General features: G+C 40.1%; 1 protein-coding gene across 8 annotated transcripts in view; it reads right to left on the bottom strand.

The window, feature by feature from the left end:
• Positions 1–21,028, bottom strand: part of CGNL1 (cingulin like 1) — a 134,895-nt gene that overhangs the window by 5,388 nt on the left and 108,479 nt on the right. For all 8 annotated transcript variants that reach the window (XM_025190061.2, XM_075897318.1, XM_075897317.1 and 5 more), the window contains 6 exons: positions 18,786–18,938; positions 17,881–18,051; positions 14,918–15,079; positions 13,581–13,670; positions 4,717–4,800; positions 513–637 (listed from right to left, as the gene is read on the bottom strand). In XM_025190061.2, the coding sequence (XP_025045846.2) occupies positions 513–637; positions 4,717–4,800; positions 13,581–13,670; positions 14,918–15,079; positions 17,881–18,051; positions 18,786–18,938 (785 nt within the window). The remainder of the gene's footprint in view (positions 1–512; positions 638–4,716; positions 4,801–13,580; positions 13,671–14,917; positions 15,080–17,880; positions 18,052–18,785; positions 18,939–21,028) is intronic.

Here is a 21,028-nt window from a genome sequence, read left to right as displayed (position 1 = left end):
CTAGAAGACAGCCCAGTGTTATAGGTTGTACAACTCCCATATTGATTTTGTTTTGATGATTTTGTTTTGATGTACCAATCAAAAAGAATATATGAAAAGTCTGTGCTTGTGACTTTGTTTTGTTTGTTTGTTTTTGCAATGATAGGCCTGGAGCTCCCATGCAGGACTTCACCAGACCTAGGGCTTAGCTTCCAGCCCCCTGGAAGGGGTGGGGCCTTGGGTGGAAGAGGAAGAGCTAGAAGAAGTCAGCCCTCAGTGCTGCCTGGACCACACCGTACCTCCCCCAGGCAGCTCTTAGCGCTGCCCAGACTGTGATGCACCAGGCTCCAGCTGCCACAGCAGCAATGGCAGTGGCCCAGAGCCCTAGACCTTTTTAAATAACTCCATGCTTCCTCCCCTCTCCCAAGAAGCAGCCCTGATCACACAAGCTTCCAAGCTGCACTAAAATTAGCAAGATGCCACCTGGCTATATGCCCGCACGCCTTCCAGGCTCTGAACTTAGCTTCTTTTACCTCTCTTCATTTTCTAGCCGTTCCTCTAGCTCAGTGATTCTGTCTTCCATCTGAGCAACAAGTCCTTCTTTACTAGACCTGTAAGATCCTTCAAGGTGAAGAATTCGGCTCTTCAAATCTTTGTTCTAGAATTAGAACTTACATTACTACTACATAGATAAAATCGGCATCTACATATTAACAAACATACACACTACCTTAATACAAAACAAGTCCCTGCAAAGAAACACAGGGACTAAGGTGCTTTTACATTCAGTGAATAAGCAAAAAAAAAAAAAAAAAAAAAAAAGGTCAATCAGTGAGGCTTGTATCCCCCCAGCAAACCCATCTTTGTGCTTCAAAGTTATGGAGAATTTAATCAAGATTAAGAAACAGGCCTGCATTGGATTTCTTGGCTTGAAGTCCCCTGAATCTTGGGAAATTTGGCAGTAGCTCTATGTTTTCTAGATTGTGACCCCTCCATTCATCTGTACATAGGTCATTATTTCCTATGCCACACTAAAGTTATTTTAATCTCCATGATAAACTGTTTTATCTAAAAGAACACCAATGTCCAGCTGCAGCATATATAATAAAAGATGTCACACACGTGTGAGAATTGTTATAGTGGTATCCAGTGCCACTGTTGTGGTCAAAGATCTGATAATGTTTCCATTATTAATACATTTACTCTTGCTTTAACAAGCTCTGTGGTTTCGTCATGCAATTCCTTTGCACTGTAAATCACTCAGGCCCTGTAGCTTTTTCATTATAGGATTGGTCTGGCAGGTGGCCCACATGGGGTTTAAGTTTCAGGTGCACAAAACAAAGAAGGTTCCTGGCTTGGGTGATTTTTTTCTTAATCCTTAAAAGTACTTTTTAAATTAAATGAAATATTCCATGCAAAACCTAATGTAAGCCAATCAAATTTAGTGTTTTGAACAGAAAAGAACAGCAAGATAACTTGTCCAAAATCAGCAAGATGAAATTCAATAAAAGACAAGTGCAAAGTAGTTCTTTTGGGAAGGAAAAAGTCAAAATGGGGAATAAATGGCCAGGTGGTTGTACTGCTGAAAAGGATGTAAGGATTATAGTGGATCATAAATGAGTAAACCACATGATGCAGTTGTCTAATATTTTTAGGTGCAGTGTTGTTATAGTTGTGTTGGTTCCAGGACATCGGAATGGGTTAGGTAATACTTTTTATTGGATCAACTTCTGGTGGTGAAAAAGACAAGCTTTCAAGCTTTGAAAACTTGTCTCTTTTATCAGCAAAATTAGTTTAATAAAAGATATTACCTCACCTACCTTGTCTCTTAGGTGTACTAAAGAGAGTGTGGTATGTAAGACTTTCTTTCACATGTAGTGCGACTCTCCCACCAGCGTGACCTATTCTGTCTTTACGATACATTTTGTATCCTGCTATTACTGTGTCCCATTGATTATCCTCATTCTACCAAATTTCTGTGATGTCTATTATATCAATATTGTCATTTAATACGAGGCACTCTAGTTCTCCCATCTTATTATTTAGACTTCTAGGATTGGTATATAAGCACTTTAAAAACAGGTTACTTTTTAGCAGTCATTTATTTTTCATCTCAACTAGAATATGCATGATGAAAAATACTGCACAATAAACTAAAAGACAAGTCACTGTATTATATTCATACACAAGATCATAATATTCCAAACAATCCATAAACTGACTCAGATATATATTAACTAATCTCACAAAATAAGTCCACTAGGGTTTCAATTAAGTTTCTTCCCCCCACCAAGGACCCTCACATTTAAAAAATGTACCACCAGTGAGAGATAAGCCACTCAAGTTTCATTCATGTGGTCTCTAGAAACTATCCATGGATTTATGTATCTCCTCTTGTTTTAACAATCCATTATTTGCCATGTGATGCCACATGGAAATATTTGGTCTCTTAAAAAGCAGAATCTCTACCACCAGCAGTGTAAAATAACCTTACAATTAGAAGCTGAAAGACACGCTGGGTGAAGTAATATCTTTTAAGCTTTTGAAAGTTTGTGTGTCTGACCAGCAGAAGTTGTTCCAGCAAATGATATTAGTTCAACCACCTTCTCTCTCTAAAATCCTGGGACTGACACAGCCACAGCAGCACTGCATACAACAGTTAGAAACGATACCACTGTGTATGATTTTATGAGTTTCAAAATACACTGATCAGCAAGGTACTGAAGTTATACTCTAGTATACTGTTTGCATGAAAATCTACAGTGTTCATTTATTTTAAGGCATATGCTTAATGTTTTCAAAGTTTCAACTTAGTAAACTTATGTCACAGTTACCTTAAAATCCTTACAAAAGAAAGTTAAAAATCTAGCAGCTTTGAGAAGATTATATGAAGATCAGGGTAATACTGAAAAAAAAATTAAGTTATGCTGCCACAAGCTATGATCTCCTCAAACCTCATAAGTTATCATTTACTCTGGGTTATACTGGGATATATAAGGGTTGTATCTTCTCAACTGCTGATGTATCAGTAGGTGGCACTCTTTCCTTTAAACCAGTGGTCTCCAACTTTTTTACACCCAAGATCACTTTTTAAATGACAGAAGAAGCCAAGATCTACCTCCTTGCCCCTTCCTTGAAGTCCCGCCCTCTCTGTTCGCCTCCTCTCCATCACTTGCTATCCCCAACCCTTACACTGCTGCTTTTTTTCCCCCCCAATTCTTCTGTAGGAAGAAGTTTTTCCAACATTTGACCTGTCTAGACTGGACCAAATGTCAGAAAAACCTCTTCTTTTGGAAGCCCTCTTATTCCTCGTGGAAAGAGGAATATAGGGGTGACCGAAAGATCATGTTTGGTCTTCCACTAAAAGAAGTGGAAGACCTTAGGAATCCTGAAAAACTCCTGCAGTCTAGACGTACCCTTGCTGGGTTGAGACAGGATGTGTAGACTCTGGGGTGGGAATGAGGGATTTGGGTGTGGGAAGGGGTGAGAGTACAAGCTCTGGGAGGAAATCTGGATGCAGGAGAAAGTGGATAAGGGAACGCTGGCTTGGGGAGGGAGTTCCAGGCCGGGCAGTGTTGGAGTCAGATGTAGGGTTAGGGTACTAAGTAAGCCACAGACTTCTGGATGTGAGGGTTCAGGAATTTGGGTTGGGGTATGTGAGGGGCTCAGCGCAGGGGGTTCAAGTGTATGATAGGCTGAGATGTAGGGTCTGGGGGAAAGGGGAGTGTCACGATGCTGTGGCCAGATGGGGGCTTGGCCCCAATTGGGGGGGGGGGGGGGTGTTGGCCAGGCTTCATTTTCAAATAAAATACTATGTCAAACACAAAAAGTTTCTGCATTGTCTTTATTTCTGAGAAGGGCAGGGAACCTGTTTGGACAGGGTGCCAGTGGGGACAGGTTTCTGAGACTGGGGAGTGGGGAGAGGGAACAGGGAGGAGGGGAGAGGGAGGAGGGAACAGAGGGGAGTGGGGGCAGAGAGTACCCTGCTATCGCCTCCTCCCAGGATTCTCCCCCCACATCCCCAAGGGAAGCCAGTGCATGCTTCCCACAGTGCAGCCAAACCCCCGCGGGTGCCTGCCCCGGGGCCAAACCGCCTCTCCTGCGGCGGGGCCAAACCCCCATGGGAGCCTGCCCGTGGCGCAAGGAAAAACCCCTGTGCTCAACTCACCACTCCAGCGCCAGAGGAGCAGGGAAGCCGCCACACTCCTCCTCCAGGGCCGACGCCCCCCTCTCCCAGCACATGACGGAGCTGTGGGAGGGGAGCAGCCAGTGCACTTCCGGAACCCTCAGAAGTGACGCGGGCTTCTGACAGGACTTCTGTCCACCCTGCGGGAAGCTGGCACTACACTAGAGGTAGGTAGTGGGGCTTCTCGGAGGTGGGGGGAAAATGGAGGTTGGGGGTGCCCAAATGCCTCACGATCAACCAGTCGATCACGATCGACGGGTTGGTGACCACGGAATTACAGAGTTGGAATTCAGCTGGGATATTAGGAATAGCATCTTTACTCTTATGAAACATGAATTGGGATTTTTATTGACAAGACCCCACATTCATCTGGTCTCTTCTAAAGATGGTTGGAACTTCAAGCATCTCACTAAGATGAGGTCACATAAAACTAGTGAATCGCAAGCACGATTTCCCACAGTCCTTAGATGCTTCCAATCAAACCACTAATCTAGCATGGTCTTGCTCAAGTTGTGAGATCTGGGTTAAGGTGGCGTGGCTGCAACTGTTACCTGTCTCTCTAATGAAATCTTGTCACACTCCAAGTCCTGCCTTGTAGCTCTTTCTTGAAGTAATTCATTCCTCATTTGTTCGATCTATTATAAAAAGAAAAGCCAGAAACTTCAGTAATTCAGAATCAATCTTTTTTGTTTATTTATTCAGAAGTGCAGAATTCCCTTCTCTATAAATGGCATCTTGAATAGATATTACAATTACAACCCTGGATTAAAAAGACTGATCCCTTCCAGAAAGATATCTTCCATACGTTACCTGATAAAACTTCCCTATCGGTAAAGAATTAACACCGGTCTGTACCATTCTGCAGTTTTATCTGAGTACTCGTTTTCCCTGAAAAATCCTTCTGAAGATTAAAAAATATAACAGTCACTGGGAACCCTATCACTTCACCCACAGAAGAAGATCAATATGGCAGCTTTTACTAAGATACATCCATACAGGGCAACAAGACAGTGATGCCCAAATAACTCCTGCCCCAGCTCTTTCAGGGGTTACTTTCAAAAACTTTGTAAATGTCTTTGCAAGTAGGTAGTGTATTTCCAGTATTTATACTATTCTCTAAATTGGGGTGGGCAATAAGATGGCAGCGGTTCACCAAGGTTAGTGGCATGGACCGGGACACTGTTTACCGTAGCTCCCATTGGCCGAGAATGGCAATCTGTGGCCAACAGGAGCTGCCAGCACTGGTTCCTGCAGAGGTGCAAGTAAATACAGTGGCAGTGCTCCACCAAGCTCTCAGTAGTGACCACCACTGTATTTTCTACCTGAGTCAACTGGGTTGGGAGGGGAGGCCAGCTTCAGCAGTGTTACTGAGATCAGCACAAGCCAAGCAGAAAATTGGGGGGGATACCCCTTCCCACCTTGACTCTATAGTTATGTATTAACTCAGGTTGAGTAAATATACTAACTTTCACTTCAAATAAATCTGTAACCTATGAGTTATCATACAAAAACCTTTCTGTAGCCATCAGGGAATCTTGCATACAAATGAAAGTAAAGATGTTGGGAATGTGAAGGTTAAACAAGCAGAGAACATAAAACAGTTTACCCTGGGTCACTTTCACCACATTATCACCTTAAAAACATATTGTTAACTAATCACATGTTGAAAAGGGTCATTTAAGTTGTTCCTATACATTTTATATTAATACAAACAGCACTGGCCATGCATGCGCTTGCATGTGTTTTATCCAAGTAGTATTTCACAATAGCAGAAGACATTCCTGAAAACTAAGGTCATATTAGTTTCTGGACTACAAATGATAGCACATGGCTCCATTCTGGCAACCACTGAATAGAGTTCTTATGGATCTCATTATTGCATATAGGCCTGGAGGTGCAATAATCTCTCTGAGGTGGTTTTTTCCCCACCCCCACCTTTAAATACAGCAAACAAACATTTGCCGAGTTAAGCTTTAATGAAAGACTGTTTTAGTACTTTACCCTTTTATGCTTTATGTAGATACCTTTAAGGAGGCAGTTATAAGCCAAAAACCAATTCAAGATGAGACAGGAGTATCTAGGTTAACTAAAAAAAATACTTAAAAAACCAATGAACTAAGGATTTAAAAAACAGCCTAACATTAGGAGTAATTTCAATGCCCCCACAAAAGGAGGACTAATAGAGTGAGTAGCAAAGCTTTCTTAAAGTTTGTTTTAATGCACAAATGAGCATTGTGTATTTCAGAAGTCTCCCTCTATAAATGCGGAGGTACTGGAAGAAGTTGTATAGTGGGAGTAATGGAAATCACTTGAAGCCAAGGGTGCAGATGCATCCCCGGCACCCCTAGTTCCAGCACCTATGTTTACATCTATCTACCTGTTAGTATCTCAGAAAAGGCCTGTGATCAGGGTCATGAAGAAATTATTCATTGTGCTGTAATTGCTGCAGTGATACAAATAGGCACAGGAAAATAAAGCAAGACCTGAAGTAAAATGAGTGACTAAAAATGCAACTGTTAACTAGAGAAAGGGTTTTTGTTAGATATTAGAACTTGCTTAATGGGCCACAATATAGCTCCACACACTAAAGCACTATTGTGCTATTACTGGGCTCAGAGGCTGTGACAAATATGCACAACCATCACCAGTTCTTAAATTAGGGAAGTATTTTGAGGATTGCCAAGATAATTTCTGCTGCTGGATGCTTCATAGTAAAAAGTAGAGTCACAAAAAAGGGAAAGGAGAAGAATACAGTCTGATTAGGGAGCAGAAAGAACCCCAGGAAGGAATTAAATACAATCTGCGTATCTACTCGCCCATGGCGAGTAGATTTCAGCCAGTCGCCGCCCTGTTCACCGGTGGTGTGCGCACGCGCATATGCGGTGCGGGGCTGGCGAGTGGATTTCGTCGCGGTTTGTCGAGCCCTGCAAATGACTGACCAAAAAAAAAAAAAAAAAAAGCGTGACAACAAGATGCAAATCTGTTAGAGCCCAGCTCTCCGTTATCTCCCTGCACTTACCATTAGCAAATACACAACTAAATACAAAGGAAAAATGTGATCTGAAACAGTGTTTCTCGACCTTTTTTTTTTTAAAGTAGCCCCCTAAAAAATTATAAGTACCCCCAGTACCTACAATTTTCAGACACACACATTTTTTTTCTACAATTGCAACACATTTGTGTAAACAACTTAATCGTAGCTGGGTGGGCAACAAAATTTTTGGGTGTAAAAAGTACAAAAATAATAAAGCGTTGTAAAACTTAAAACAAAAATTCAGTTTTCTCCAAATTTCAGTAGTGTTGACGTACCCCCAGACTTCTCGAGTACTTCTGAGGGTGCTCATACCATTGATTGAGAAACACTGATCTAAAAGACAACATAGCTACTAAATCATACTGTAGGTCTGTAGCAGGCAGTACTTTGTGCTTCAATTCTACTTTTTTAGCATATATAATATATTCTAATTACATCCAAAGAATAAACTAACTGTGCAGCTTAAGGCAACAGTTATCACAGCTGGATTTAGAAAATGCTAAAAACAAAGCATTGTAAGAAGTAATAGTATCAGATTCTACAAAGCAGCATTAGACATAACAGCAATTAGTGCCAGCTTTAGGATTAGAAGCAGCTGTGGAGTGTGAGGTTAGTGAAAAGTAATTTGATTTCTAATAACCTTTTAGATGCTATCTCTATTGTTTACCATCTCCCACTGGGTACAGAGTCTACATTTCTTGAGCAAGGAAAAGTGGAAAAAATGAATATTGACCTCCTATACTTGTACAATTCTTAACAACAAAGATTGCTAACTAAGAAAGCTAACCAAAGATTTCATCCTTCATCATTGAAAAGAAACCTTCATTTCCACATTTTCATTTACTAGCTTTGCACACCTGGTGCCAACTAAGGAGCAGGTGCACAGCAATCCTTTGGGACTACTCTACCAAAAGGAAGTGAAAGACACAGCCAAGGCAACTTTATCCTCTACAATTTACTCTGCCATTGCCATGGAAACTGAGCTCTCTCACGGTTATTGGAAACAATTCTGATACCAACAGATTCATGTTTATATTTTTTTTTTTGTGCATAAAGATTGCTGAAGCCATGTCAAATGTGTTTCCATTACGTTAGCAAAAATAAGTAGCCCAAATAATTTTCTCTCTCTGCAGACAAAAATACTGTATACTAAAATCTTTGGGCCCTTCAAAAGGCAGCAGAATGTCTCCCTACTTCCTCTTGTGTTTGTTAAAGTCCTCAATTTTAACAGAATTGGCAGCAATTTATCACAGATGAAAATGGACCAAATCCATAACATTTGTATTCTGATGCTATGTTCTCCAGTACTTTAATCTGTTATACTATCAGGTTTTAGTTAGGTCCAGCCATGAAAGTAAAGTCTGAATGCAAAGTTTCCCAAGGTTTGGAGCTCTCTGGGAGTGGAGTTTGGATTCAGGTCTATCTTTTGCTTTACAAATTAATGAACAAACATTTTCGCTTTTGATTCTTTAAGAAACTGATACTGGTAGTGGTAGTCTATGCAGAGGACTAACCAAGATAAGATTTCTACTTTGCAGTGATCCAGTATTTCGTTCTCAAATATGCCTTGCAGTTATTTCTGGTAACTGCATGTATTTTTGCACTGAAAATGGATCTACTCTGAAGGTGCAATCTGTTCTAGACAGGGCTCATAGTAGAAACTGAAGGTGCATGGCTGAACTAATTCAGGAAAAATAAACTTCTTCAACCTGTAATCTGAAATTAGTCAGAATCTTTTTTTTATGTAGGGCTGATGATAAGTCCATATAACTAAAGAAACCATTTTCACACACACTTCTTAGTTGCATTGCAGAGCTCCCAAAGACTCTCAGCTTAAGGCAGCATCTCTGTAACAGATGCTATAGGAACACATAATAAAAGACAGCTCCCTACTTGGAAGAATTTACAACCTAGAAAATAAAAGGCAGATGAAGGAAGAGGGAACAGGATACAACATACTGACAGGATACAACATACTAACAAATACAATCCCATAAGCCTATCAGCTGGGTAATTTACTGTGGACAGAGGCAGGTGTAGAGGTAGGTGATATGGGGAAGATGGACAAAGTGGGACACATGGGGCTTCTGAGGGATTCATTTAGACTGGGGGATCAGAAGGGCTAGTGTGTTTGTGTAGGGGAGGGGGGTGGAGGAAGATGACTGAGGCAGGGACACTAGAGCTAGGGGGTGACAGCTCTGAGCCAGAGACTGAATAAGAGTGAAGATGCATAGTCACAAGGGTACAGAGGAGAGAGGGTAGCTGAGTGCGGGTGAAGGGACACATGGATACCAGAGGTGGAGAATACAAGGACACATGGGAACAGGAGATGTGGTGTCTGCCTGGACAGGGGAGGCTAGGGGACAGCCAGGGTCTGCATGGGATTGGCTCCCTAACAATTCCCCCCCCCCCCCCCAAAGAAATGGTTCTATACTTCTTTCATCCACACTCAAATAACCATCGAGGTTCACTTCCAGTCTCTTTTCCAGCACTTACTTCCCTTCCCTCAGTTCCTCCATTAATCCCTGACTCCCCCAAGCTTTTGCACTGCTTTTGAGGGGTCCAGGAAATACATTTCTGTATTGCAGTTTGAATGAATTATTACTCAAAGTTCTGTACTAATACATATAGTAAGGAATCTATTTGTCAAAACACATTTCCTGAATTTTCTGTTGGCTGTATTGTTACAGACATGCTTGCTGACAGTATTTTGAAATCAATTTCCAAAATAATTGAAATCAGCCTGATTAGACTGTGGTATTTTAACAAAGAAAATATGCAGAATTTTAAAATTTTGTGCGCAGAATTTTTCGGCTTAGAATTACCCAAGGAATAAGATGTGCAAGCATTCCCTTGCTGACCTGCCGAGACGCCTCATTTCTGAACCAGAGGGGTCACCATGAGGGGCTAAAGCAGTTGTAGGCAATAAGTGGCCCTCGGACTGGATGCAGTTCACCAGGGTTAGCCCTTGGCAGGCCCACAGGTACTTTGTTTACCTGTGCCTCTGTAAGTATAGCCACTTGCAGCTCCTGTTGGACTAGTGATCTGTGACCAATGGGATCCACAAGTGGCCACAGCTGCTGACGCCCAAGTGAATAAAATACATATGGTAGCCTGCCAGGGTCTAACACTAATGAACTGCATCTGGCCCATGGGCTGCTTATTGCCTGCCCCTGGGCTGAAGTGCCCATGCTCATTCAAATCTTTGACCTCTTTGCTGAAACCAGCGAGAACTGTGTCAAGTTTGTGCCACACATGGCAGAGATTTTAGCGACTGGGATATTTGCCCATTGGGAAGCAGATCTCTTACTGCACTGCACACAAGCACATCTGTGTACAAGCAGGCAGATTGTGACTAAAGAATAGAATTCCTGTGCAGTTCAGTGCTCATACAGCAGAGTAGCAGGACAATGTGGCATATTTGCGTCACATATATATCTGCAGTGGCAGCTAGATATTTGTTGTTATAAGTAGGTGACCTAGCTAAGAAACTGAGATTTTACTCTGTTACAATCTTGAGTTGAGGTTGGGGAGGGGATGACAGAAAAATCAGTGTCTTCTGAAGCTCCATCTCAAATTCAAGGCAGTATTGAAACAAAAAAGGGGACGGGGGGAGAGGATAAATTTTAATTGCAAGTAACATTTTTTATCTATCAAACTTGACAATGATAATGGGATATAAAAGGTAACCAGTAATGCATTTTTCCTATATACAGGAGTGTTAGTCTTCATGATCAGTATATTAAAATAATATATTCATAATAAAAAAGACATTTATAGACCAAACAGATATTACCAAAACAAATCCATTATTTTTCCTCATGCCATAATAGATGCTTAGCAGACCCTGAAATACTCTTCAGTAATTTGACAACTTAGCCACTATGGCATAAACTCAAAACAAAACAACCTTTGTAACTCATGCATGAAATGAGAAACTGGATCTCAACACAAACATTTTTGCCTTTTATGTGGCTTTCTTGTTACCCATCTGTATTTTAGGTTTCCATTTAGCTAGTCCATTAAATATTAAACAGCCCACTCGTACAGCTTTGGCTAAGGTTGTTTCAGCATAGACTCACAGCACGCATGGACTCCAGCATTCAAAGCTTCCTAATTAAGCAATGACATGACTTCCAATTATAATAGGTCCTTTCCATTCTGAATCACTGAAGATACACACACACTGATTCCACGGCTGTATGATCTCAGTGAAATAATGGTAAAAAGACACTATTGAAATCAAATAAAAATCTGAGAAACTGTAGGTCCAACAAATTACTAACAGAATACATGGGGTTTCAATGATGCATAAAAGCAATTTGAGGCTTAACTCATTTTAAGGCACTTCAGCCATCTCAGTGGGAGATACCACTTCACTGAAAAGATATGGAAAGCAGGGTTTTATTACTGTGTCTTCCACTGAAATTGAAGCTACTCCAATCTCAACAAGTCTTTTCTTTAGAAATTAAAACAATGTTTTATGTACACTTCACCAAGTAGTATATGACTGTGCAAGCAGAATTTCAAGGAAACTCCTCACTGGGTGAGGAACTTAAAATAATAGTAGTAATGCCCAAGACTTATATGGCAATTCTCATCAGTGGATTTTAAGTGCTTTATAAATAAAGGCAATACCATTTCACAGATTGAGAAACTCAGTCGCAGATTACTGAAGTGACTTATCCAATGTCAATCAGCAGGCCAATGGAAGAGCTAGCAATAAGACCCTGGTCTCCCGAGTCCCAATTCACTGCTTTCTATGCTAGGCCACACTGCCTCCCTCAAATGTAGCCCTCTGTGAAGGTAATGATGAGCCAATAAAAACAAAGCAATTTATCCTTACTACATCTGCTGCCATTTACATGACATAATATAAAGGCTAGAACAATGACTTAACTTTCCCTTGCTTTTTAGACTTTACACCCTTAGTGTTATTTCTAAACTTTGGTGAAATTTTTCAAAATGGCTTCAACATCCTGCTTTAAAAAATGACTGTTTTGCAAAATTACAGGGTTTTTTACACCAAACATTTGCATAACTAAGACTCATATGCAAACTTTGTGCTGTCTGTCTACTTAGTTTGTGTGCATACATGCAGTTTGCATGCACAAAAACCCAAGCCAGAAAATATTATGTCTGGGGGGAAAAAGAAAGAAACTGCATCTGGAATTGTGAAGGATTTCTTTAAAAATCTGTGCATATGTGTAATAAATAAGTAATGCCTCATTCATAATTCATTGCACAACTAATTCCAATAGAACAAAGCAACATATTAATAGGTAATCTGTTTAGTGTAAACCATAAATAAAAAGCTCTATCCCACTATAATTACTTACCATTTTGAAACAACAATCTAAAAATGGAATGACCACAACACCACATTCAAATGCCTGTGATATGCATGTTGTCTGAAAAGCATCTGATTTCTATATATAGAACTGGCTTGATCAACATCCAAAACTGAACAATCCTGAAGTTTGTGAAAAGTTTAAAATGTATGTCAGAATTTTGTGGCTTAGGTCAATTTCTGCTTGCAGTGTTTGTCAGTCTAATAGGACACTTCATAGGACAGGAGTAATAAAGGGTGTGTACTGCTAAAGGAAAGATAAATTAAAACACACAAACAGAAGTCAAAAGATTATGGTTCTATCCATAGGTCTGACAAAGACTTCATAGGTGAACTAGGAAACTCACAAACTCATATTGTTTCAGTTTTCCTATGTGTCAAATGGGGAATACTACTACTTATTTCAGGTGTGTTGCGAAACTTAATTCATTAATGTTCATAAGCAGGGATCGACAAATTATAGGCGAGTAGATTTTTGCCAGTTGCCCCATTCATCGGCGGCGCGCACATGCGCAATGCGGGTCTTGAGCATGCGCAGTGCGGGGCTGGCAAGCAGATTTCGCCGCTGTTTGTCAAGCCCTGTTAAAAGCTCTATTGTTGGTGAACCTAATTATGATCTGGCTTGCATGCAAAACAACAAGCATCTAAGACCAGCTCTACACTGGAAAAGAAAATAGATGGAAGATACGCAACTCCAGCTACATGAATTATGTAGCTGGAGTCAATATATCTTGTATCAATTTTCAAGAGCAGCCCCACAGCGGTAAACAGGAGAAATGCTCCCATCAACTCCCCTTACTCCTTGTAACAGTGAGAAGTATGGGCACCAATGGGGGTGCCCTCAGTTTTCAATTCAGCAGGTTTTTACTAGACCCGCTAACTCAAACCCCAGAAGATTGATTGTCTAGTAAGTGGAGACATGGCCTAACTTAAAGACTAATATTTAATGGATTCAGGTTACTCGTAACACTCTTCTTCCTCATCACTACACTATAGCTAGACAAAGTAAACTTTGATCACTGGACAAGTACCTGTTCTCTGCACCTACAGATCCTCTCAGACAACAAATCTGAATTGTTTCTTTCTTCATCAAGCTCCAGTTCCAACTGGGACATCTTGTCCTAAATGAAAAAGCAAAAGTAGTTCAATCGATTAGCCCTTCAATCTCTTTACACTGCCCCCAAGCATTTCTTTTTAGAACTGCCAAGGATCAATTTGGCTGAAGTATGAGTGTGCATATTTGTGTTATATAGTTATATATACACATACGGGGTGTGTGTGTGTGTGTGTGTGTGTGTGTGTGTGTGTGTGTGTGTGTGTGTGTGTGTGTGTGTGTGTGTGTGTGTGTGTGTGTGTGTGTGTATACACATTGCAGAGAGATGTTGGAAAAATACATTCTCTGTGACAACTTACCCAGGAAAAAGTATCTGTATTGTACTAGAAAAGTCTACAGGAGTTTGATAACCTGTTTGCTATTAACTTCATTATTTTTAAAAAATCAAAACTTCAGAACTGCTTTCTGCAGTGAAGTTCAACAGCTTGCTTCCAATTTGAACCTGACTTTCCTTTTCACTGCAGTAGCAAACTGAATAAACAGAAAAAAATATCTTTGAGATAATATCTCCACCGGGAAGGAATTTTGTAAATCTATCACAAGATGAACTAGGCAAAAATGCTTTTTATAATTTATTCAGTGTCCAATAACTTCTTATTAAATATTCATTGATCAGGTACACTTCCAGTAATTCTATGAGCATAAGAATTTGCCGATATATAATTAAAAGCAATGCAACAACAACAATATTTCTAGAAATACCCTAGAAATGCTACAACAGAGGATTTTCTTTAGAAATTACAAATTAAAATTAACTTCACAGCTATGAAAAGAGGCCATTTATGAAAGCAAGTTGAGGGCCTAATTCAATGCCCACTGAAGTTAATGCAAAGTTTCCCACTGATTTAATTGGGAGTGTATCTGTTCTTAAAGTGCCCTGAAGTTAAAACTTTCTGATTTCCGTGCCTGATAAATTCAAGGAGAATTATAGAGGTAACTGACAAGAGCTTCCATTTGTCACCTGAGAAAAAGAAAGGAAAGTATTTAAAGGGCTCTCAAAATATAAACCACCATTTAGAACATAATATATTGTTAGATTTGCTAAAGGCTCACCCTTGGAAGATGCCAAAATAGTTTTTACGTTACCACTGTCCTAACTCCGATTTTTCCATAAAATGATATCAAAACATATTGTTGCTTCCAAGGCACAACCACAATAAAAAAATTAAGTGTTTCCACTCATGTCTAGCAACAAATGTATTATACATAAGCACCAAGCATCCAAAGCACACCCCATCAAAAAGCACCTTTTACCTCCATGAGTTTCATTTGTCTCGCCCGATCATCTTTCATGTGATTTTTGGCTTCCAGTTCATATTCCAAACCTTTCATAGTCTGTTCTAGCAGCTGAGTTTTTGTAATTGCCTCATCATGAGCTCTCTGGTGGTCCCGTAAATCCTCTTCCATAAGATGCATCTGAAACAAAAATGCAGGTGGCACAAATTTATAATATATTTATTTGTAACAGTAATGCCAGTAAACAAGCTACACTTCTGAAAGACTTGTTTTTAAAGTTATTTAAACTTTAAATAACTCTGTGTTTATTAGAGCCATTTTTTACTTCAGCCACAAGATGGCACCAAGTAAATAATTTTGGATCAGAGTTCTCAACGAGGATGATACCCATCAGTTTACATCTTTCACAGTAGTAAATAAGACAAATTGGAATTTGCATTTAATTCTCTTTTTCTTAGCCACACATAGTTGGCCACTTGCCCTCCAGCTTTGTGGGTGATTACATCCTTGGTAACTCTTTCCATCCGGTTTGCTTGCTTTTCATAACATCACTTCAGTTTATTGGTGCTGCTTATGCCCCTTACTTTGGCACTCAGTCAATATTATGTTTATGGTATAACTGCTATTGTATATATTAACTATAGCTCTATACATATATAGTAGGAGGTGCATCTCATGGGGAGGGTTTTCCCTCCTAACCACATTAGGAGTGTTTCATTATATTCTCTCACTCAAGCTTCCAAAGTCTCATTAGAAGGCACAGTTAGCAGCGAGGCTATTAGCTTTTGTTCTGTGAGGAGGCTCTCTGATTTGTCAGGTGTTAACATACCTTTCAGTGCACAATCTTGTATGACATGCTCCGAATTTTATTTCCAGTTCTCCCTCACATTCAGGGAAGTCAACAGAATGGCTAGGACTCCTAATTCAAACTACCATTATTCCTCCTGCAAGGAGGTTTAATGGTAGTTCGAACTAGGAGCTTTAATTCGAACTACCTAGTCCGTGCCGCGTGTAGCTGCGGTGAGGTAGTTCGTACTATGGGGCATTTAAAAATGGCGGCACCCGGGAACATGTAAATGAAGCTGGGGTATTTAAATTCCAGGCTTCATTTGCAAGTTCGAATGCCTACATTAGCCACCCTAGTTTGAACTAGGGTAGCAGTGTAGACATACCCTGAGAGATTTGGGAAGGAGATGGCAGGAAACAGAACAATTTGGATTTCAGCTCACACACACTTCGGAACAGAAAGGGCATGGAATCTCCTCCACCTGTCGCCTTCTTTACTGTTTGAATAAACCTTCTTTGAAGGATAACCCTTGGAAGAATCCAGTTCATGGGTTCATTGGACTATAAAGAAAGGGGTGACAATCCCAAGTTCTCTCTCTTTCACTTAAGACAAAGGCACCAGCATGTTTGGGCCTCTGGGAGCGATCCTGACCAAGGAAGGGGTCAGTCACTATCATAGTGAACGGCAGGGGGTGAGAAAGGCTGTCTTAAAGCTTTGAACCAAAACTTGCTAGACTAAGTTTTGGACTTTTAAATGCATTTTTTCACTTTCATTTGCTTGTAACCATTTCTAAATGTATCTCTTATTCCTGAATTCTCTTAAAACCCTAACTGGCATTATTAAAATATGGTGGGGAGAGGGAACCAATTCAGTGCTGTGTTTAAATTGTACTGTTTGGTAATGCCAGTTACAATACACTGCTGAATACTGACTTCACAAAGGAGAAATGAACATTAATATTGAAACTCTCCAGGATATTGCAGAACACATGTAGTAACCAAAGATGGTGGCAGCCAGTGTGACCAGTGTGTTGCTGACAGGCTAATGGAATCAGAACTGCTAGACTAGTGCAGAGACCTACATATTGGTAGACTGTTTCTGAGCAGCCCAAATTGGGAGCTACAATAGCAAAACATTATGAGGTACCACCCAAGGTTAGTGGGGTAGAAAGTGATAAAACCTCTTTCTGGTCTGGATTGCACCCTGAAATGTGACAATGTTTCCAATTATTTTAGTGTTTATGAAAGATGCTGGATTGACATCCCTGGAATCCAATGTCTTAGGTCTTCACCTACAGCATGGACAACAGTAAAAAGGAATTCCTACACTGCCTAGCCACATGCCTCAAAACGGATTTGGGAGGACCACTAAAATGAGCAAGAGATAATGGACCCCCGCGCTTCCTACTCCTACCCCTTTGCCCCAGCACTTCTGGAGCGTGCGAATTGCCTGATTCGCATTCCATCCCCTTCATCCTCCTCCTTCCAAAGTTTGAACAGCCGCAAATGGCTGATTTGAGGCATTCCAGCTCTGGGAGGGAGGGGAAGAAGCAGAGATGGGATGCGAATCAGTGGATTCATAGTGCTATGAAAGTGCTGTGAAGGAGGGGAAGGAGTAGGAAGTGTGGGGGTAAACAGGAGTGCGTGGGCCACAGGTGGAGCCTCAGTGGACCGCATGCAGCCTGTAGGTTTCAGGTTGCTGCTCTGTCTTGTCAAAGAGAAAGAGAAACAAATTGAATGTTCCAGCCTGAAAGGTCAAATTATTAATATATATATAACACTGAGAAGCTCTATGATCTGTTCATTCTCAAAGCTTTTCCAAATACTGAACAAGTGTAGTTAGAACTCTGAAGAGGCTGGACTGATTTTATGGTAGAATTTACATACTAAAGAGGCAGAGACTTCAAGGCTGTGACTGATTCTTGGCTGCATAGGCCTGCGGCATGGGGGAAATAGAGAGGGCAACTGCTCTGGGGCCATTTGTCTATTGTATCCAGTAAACCCCACTGCCCTTGTAGAGGTACCAGCCTAATGACCATCCTGCAAAATCAAACACAAAAACTTGATGACTGAGATCAATCTCTCCTGATGAAGTGCGCAAGAGCATGATATCAAAGAGTCTTAGTTCTTAATAGTGTCTCAGGAGGCTAGTTAGGTCAAAGGTTAAATATGTCATTCGACTTCTGAGCCAATACCTCATCCTGCATTTTTGTGGCTATGAGGCGTGACTTTTCTAACTCAACATTTTTGTCTTTTAATTGTCTCTGCATTTCTGCAAGTTCCCTGCGATTTTTTTCCTTGTATTCATCAAGCCGGTTCTGAAGCTCCAGAGTGGATGACCGGGACACTTCAACAATTTCAGCCATCTGGCAAAACACAAACACAGACACATAAAATTCCTTATGAGCAAAGCAATGCTAGAAAGGAATCTGTCTTCATTAGCACCACAGGAAAATGTTTTTCTTCCTAACTCCAGTCTCTCGTATGTAAAATTAGGGCCATAATTCTTTGTGTGGAGAACATTTTCAAGTTGGTATATTTACCTAGCTGAAATTCTATGCACCAGCTTAAAAATACACAACTCTAAAATACACAATTTCTAAAATGTGGGATAATACATTTCCCAGAATGACAGAAGTTTTTACAGGTGGTTTGTATTTAAATCTGTACAAATTAGGATTTATTCTATGAAGCCATCACTGAATATTTTATCATACCAAAACTAAGCTGGTTACTCACATTTGGTGGCAAAAATAAATATAACTATGAAGCAGCAACTGGCGAAATCAGCTGCAAGTTATGCAAAGCAAGTACTGACTGCAGTCAGTTGTACATAATAGAAGAGAGCTCAAGTATGGCATCTTATTTTAACAAAGCAGGAGTGTTTTACCATGGTATTTTTACATTGCACCTTTCCAACTTCTGTTCCAGTCCAGAAAGCTTTTATTGATAGTCACTAGGTCAAATACACTAATAGCAAAGTTCACATTTCACTTTCATTTACACTTCTTTTAAGCTCTTTTCTTTGTAATTTGGCAGTTTATTTGCTTTTTCCCATTAGATATCTAATCTCATGTAGCTCTTTTTCCTGCAACCTTACCTCCTTGTGTAACTTCTCAATAGTCTTGTCTAGTTGCCATCGCTCATTTTCCATTTCATTCTTTATCCTCTTTAATTGTTCCTTCTGGTTAGTTTCATCTTTTAACTGTTCAGTTAACTGTTGCTGTTCTTGAATAAGCTGACTGAATTTTTTCTGCATTGGATGGAAAAGTTACATTGTGAAACAAGACAGCCATAACCCTCTGAGAAGTCAGAGGAATTTGATGAATAAATTAACACAGTGTTTCCTAAATGGTGTTCCGCGGAACCCCGGGGTTCCACAAAGTGAAAATAGGGGTTCAGCAAGACAATTCCATTACAATAACATTTTATGATTTTTTTAAAATTAATATTATGTGATTTTTGTTTTTAAATGTGTGTAATTAAACTAAATGTTGATCTCATGACTTTGTTTAGCACTTGTTTATTATTATCCTTACTTATTTGTGGTCTACTTTTTCAGCTCCATATATTAGACTGTTATTAGGGGTTCCACAAAATACTTTCAAGTTTTAAAGGATTCCGCTGGCCAAATAAAATTGGGGAACACTGCATTAACATATCCTATGAAGCTACAATAATAAAAATCATAGTGTGCTGTAACACAAAATAAAAAAGAAAGTTGCCACATCAAGCTTTGACAATCCATCTATGACAAATAAAACATTGTACAGCCACGTAATATTTTCTTATGTCTGCAAGTTCCTGAAATGCTGCACAATTCTGAGGATCTATGGCCATGTGTCTTGTTGGCTCTATCACATGCAATGTCCACAGTGAGCTGAAGTTGCACAGTGCCTAGCAAATTTTATCTTCTATACAGAATTCAATATGTTATTTCTGGTTTCATATTTCCTTTGTTGTTGTTGCTTATTCTGGCTAAAAGTCACTTTCACCTTGATTTGCTTAGCCTTTTCCTCAGCATTCAAGAAATGTGTTTGAGTTGATGTAATAAACAAAAGTACTCTTCCAGAAAAACACGAAAACTATTTTTATTAATGTTTTAATTATATTTCCATAGCACCCAAAAGCCCCAATCAGAAATAAGCATAATTGTCTCAAGTGCTGTACAAAGAGAACCAGGCAGGGGTCCCTCTCCTGAAAAGCTTGCCAAGTTAAATAATCCTTTTACCAAAGCATTTTATGTTACTGTTCCAGCTGGGCCTCTTTTCATGCATTAAGGATCTTCCTTGAAAGAGATGCAGAGCTGTACTGTATAGTCACATAGGGTGCATCTACACAGCACCCTAAACTCGAAGTAAGATACACAGTTTGCATTATGCAAAGTGCGTATCTTATTTTGAATTTCAAAATAGCATATTTTGAAATTTTGGCACGTCCATGCAGCGTCAAATTTTGAAATAACTTGCAATTTTGTGATATTCCGTAATCCTCGTGGAACGAGAGTTACATGGATGCCGAAACAGCATGCCCGTTATTTCGAGACCTCTCTCGAAATGGCAGGCATATTCAAAAGATTCAGGGTATCCCGAAATAGCCTCACTGTGTAACTGTACCCATAGTGGGCTAGGAACTGCAGAACACCAACTATGCATGAAGATCAATGAAGATGTTCAAGAAATTAACCTCTTCAATCAGAACTATTTGGTATCTTCAACCATATATTCTATCCCTAATTAAAAAGCACACTGGACACAAAATTATCATGGAAACAAAGCTAAGAGCTTGCATCCATTTTTCACTGGCTGCCTTTTTAAGGTGAAGAGATTGATGTCAAGTTGCTCCTTTTTGAGGTTTAAGGACAGTAATAGAGGTGAGGGGAGCCTAGCTGTAGTGAGAGCACGAGTCTCATGTTGGTGAGTTTCAAACTCTTTGTTATCCTCACCCATGAGAATCCCAACAGAGGGAACCACGGCAGCCTTGGCAGTGGCATCATCCGAGAGAAGGAACCATCTTTCCTTAGAGAACCCTCCTCAGGCCTCCACTTACACTTCAACAAATCTGAGAACTTCTTCAGAGGCATTTTCCGTTTTAATCGTTGTGGCTCACTAATGGTCTCTCTTTTTTCTGTCAGGTCACTTGGCTTTTCGAAAGGTTTGCTATCAGGTTTAAGCAGGGCTGGCTTTTATCAAACTGAGGTTTCACTGAAATGTTTCCATTACATTAAAAAAAAAATTCAGTGAGAACATGACACCAGAGTCACTAATCCCTAGCATGTGCAACACAAATAGTGCAGCATGTGCTAGTTCATGCATGAAAAACTGAAATCCACAAAAAACAGAT

The sequence above is a fragment of the Pelodiscus sinensis genome, chromosome 14, assembly GCF_049634645.1.
Source record: "Pelodiscus sinensis isolate JC-2024 chromosome 14, ASM4963464v1, whole genome shotgun sequence".
In the NCBI taxonomy this organism is placed as follows: Eukaryota; Metazoa; Chordata; order Testudines; family Trionychidae; genus Pelodiscus; species Pelodiscus sinensis.
Note: the sequence above shows the minus strand (reverse complement) of the source record. Positions and strands in the feature narration are given on the sequence as shown.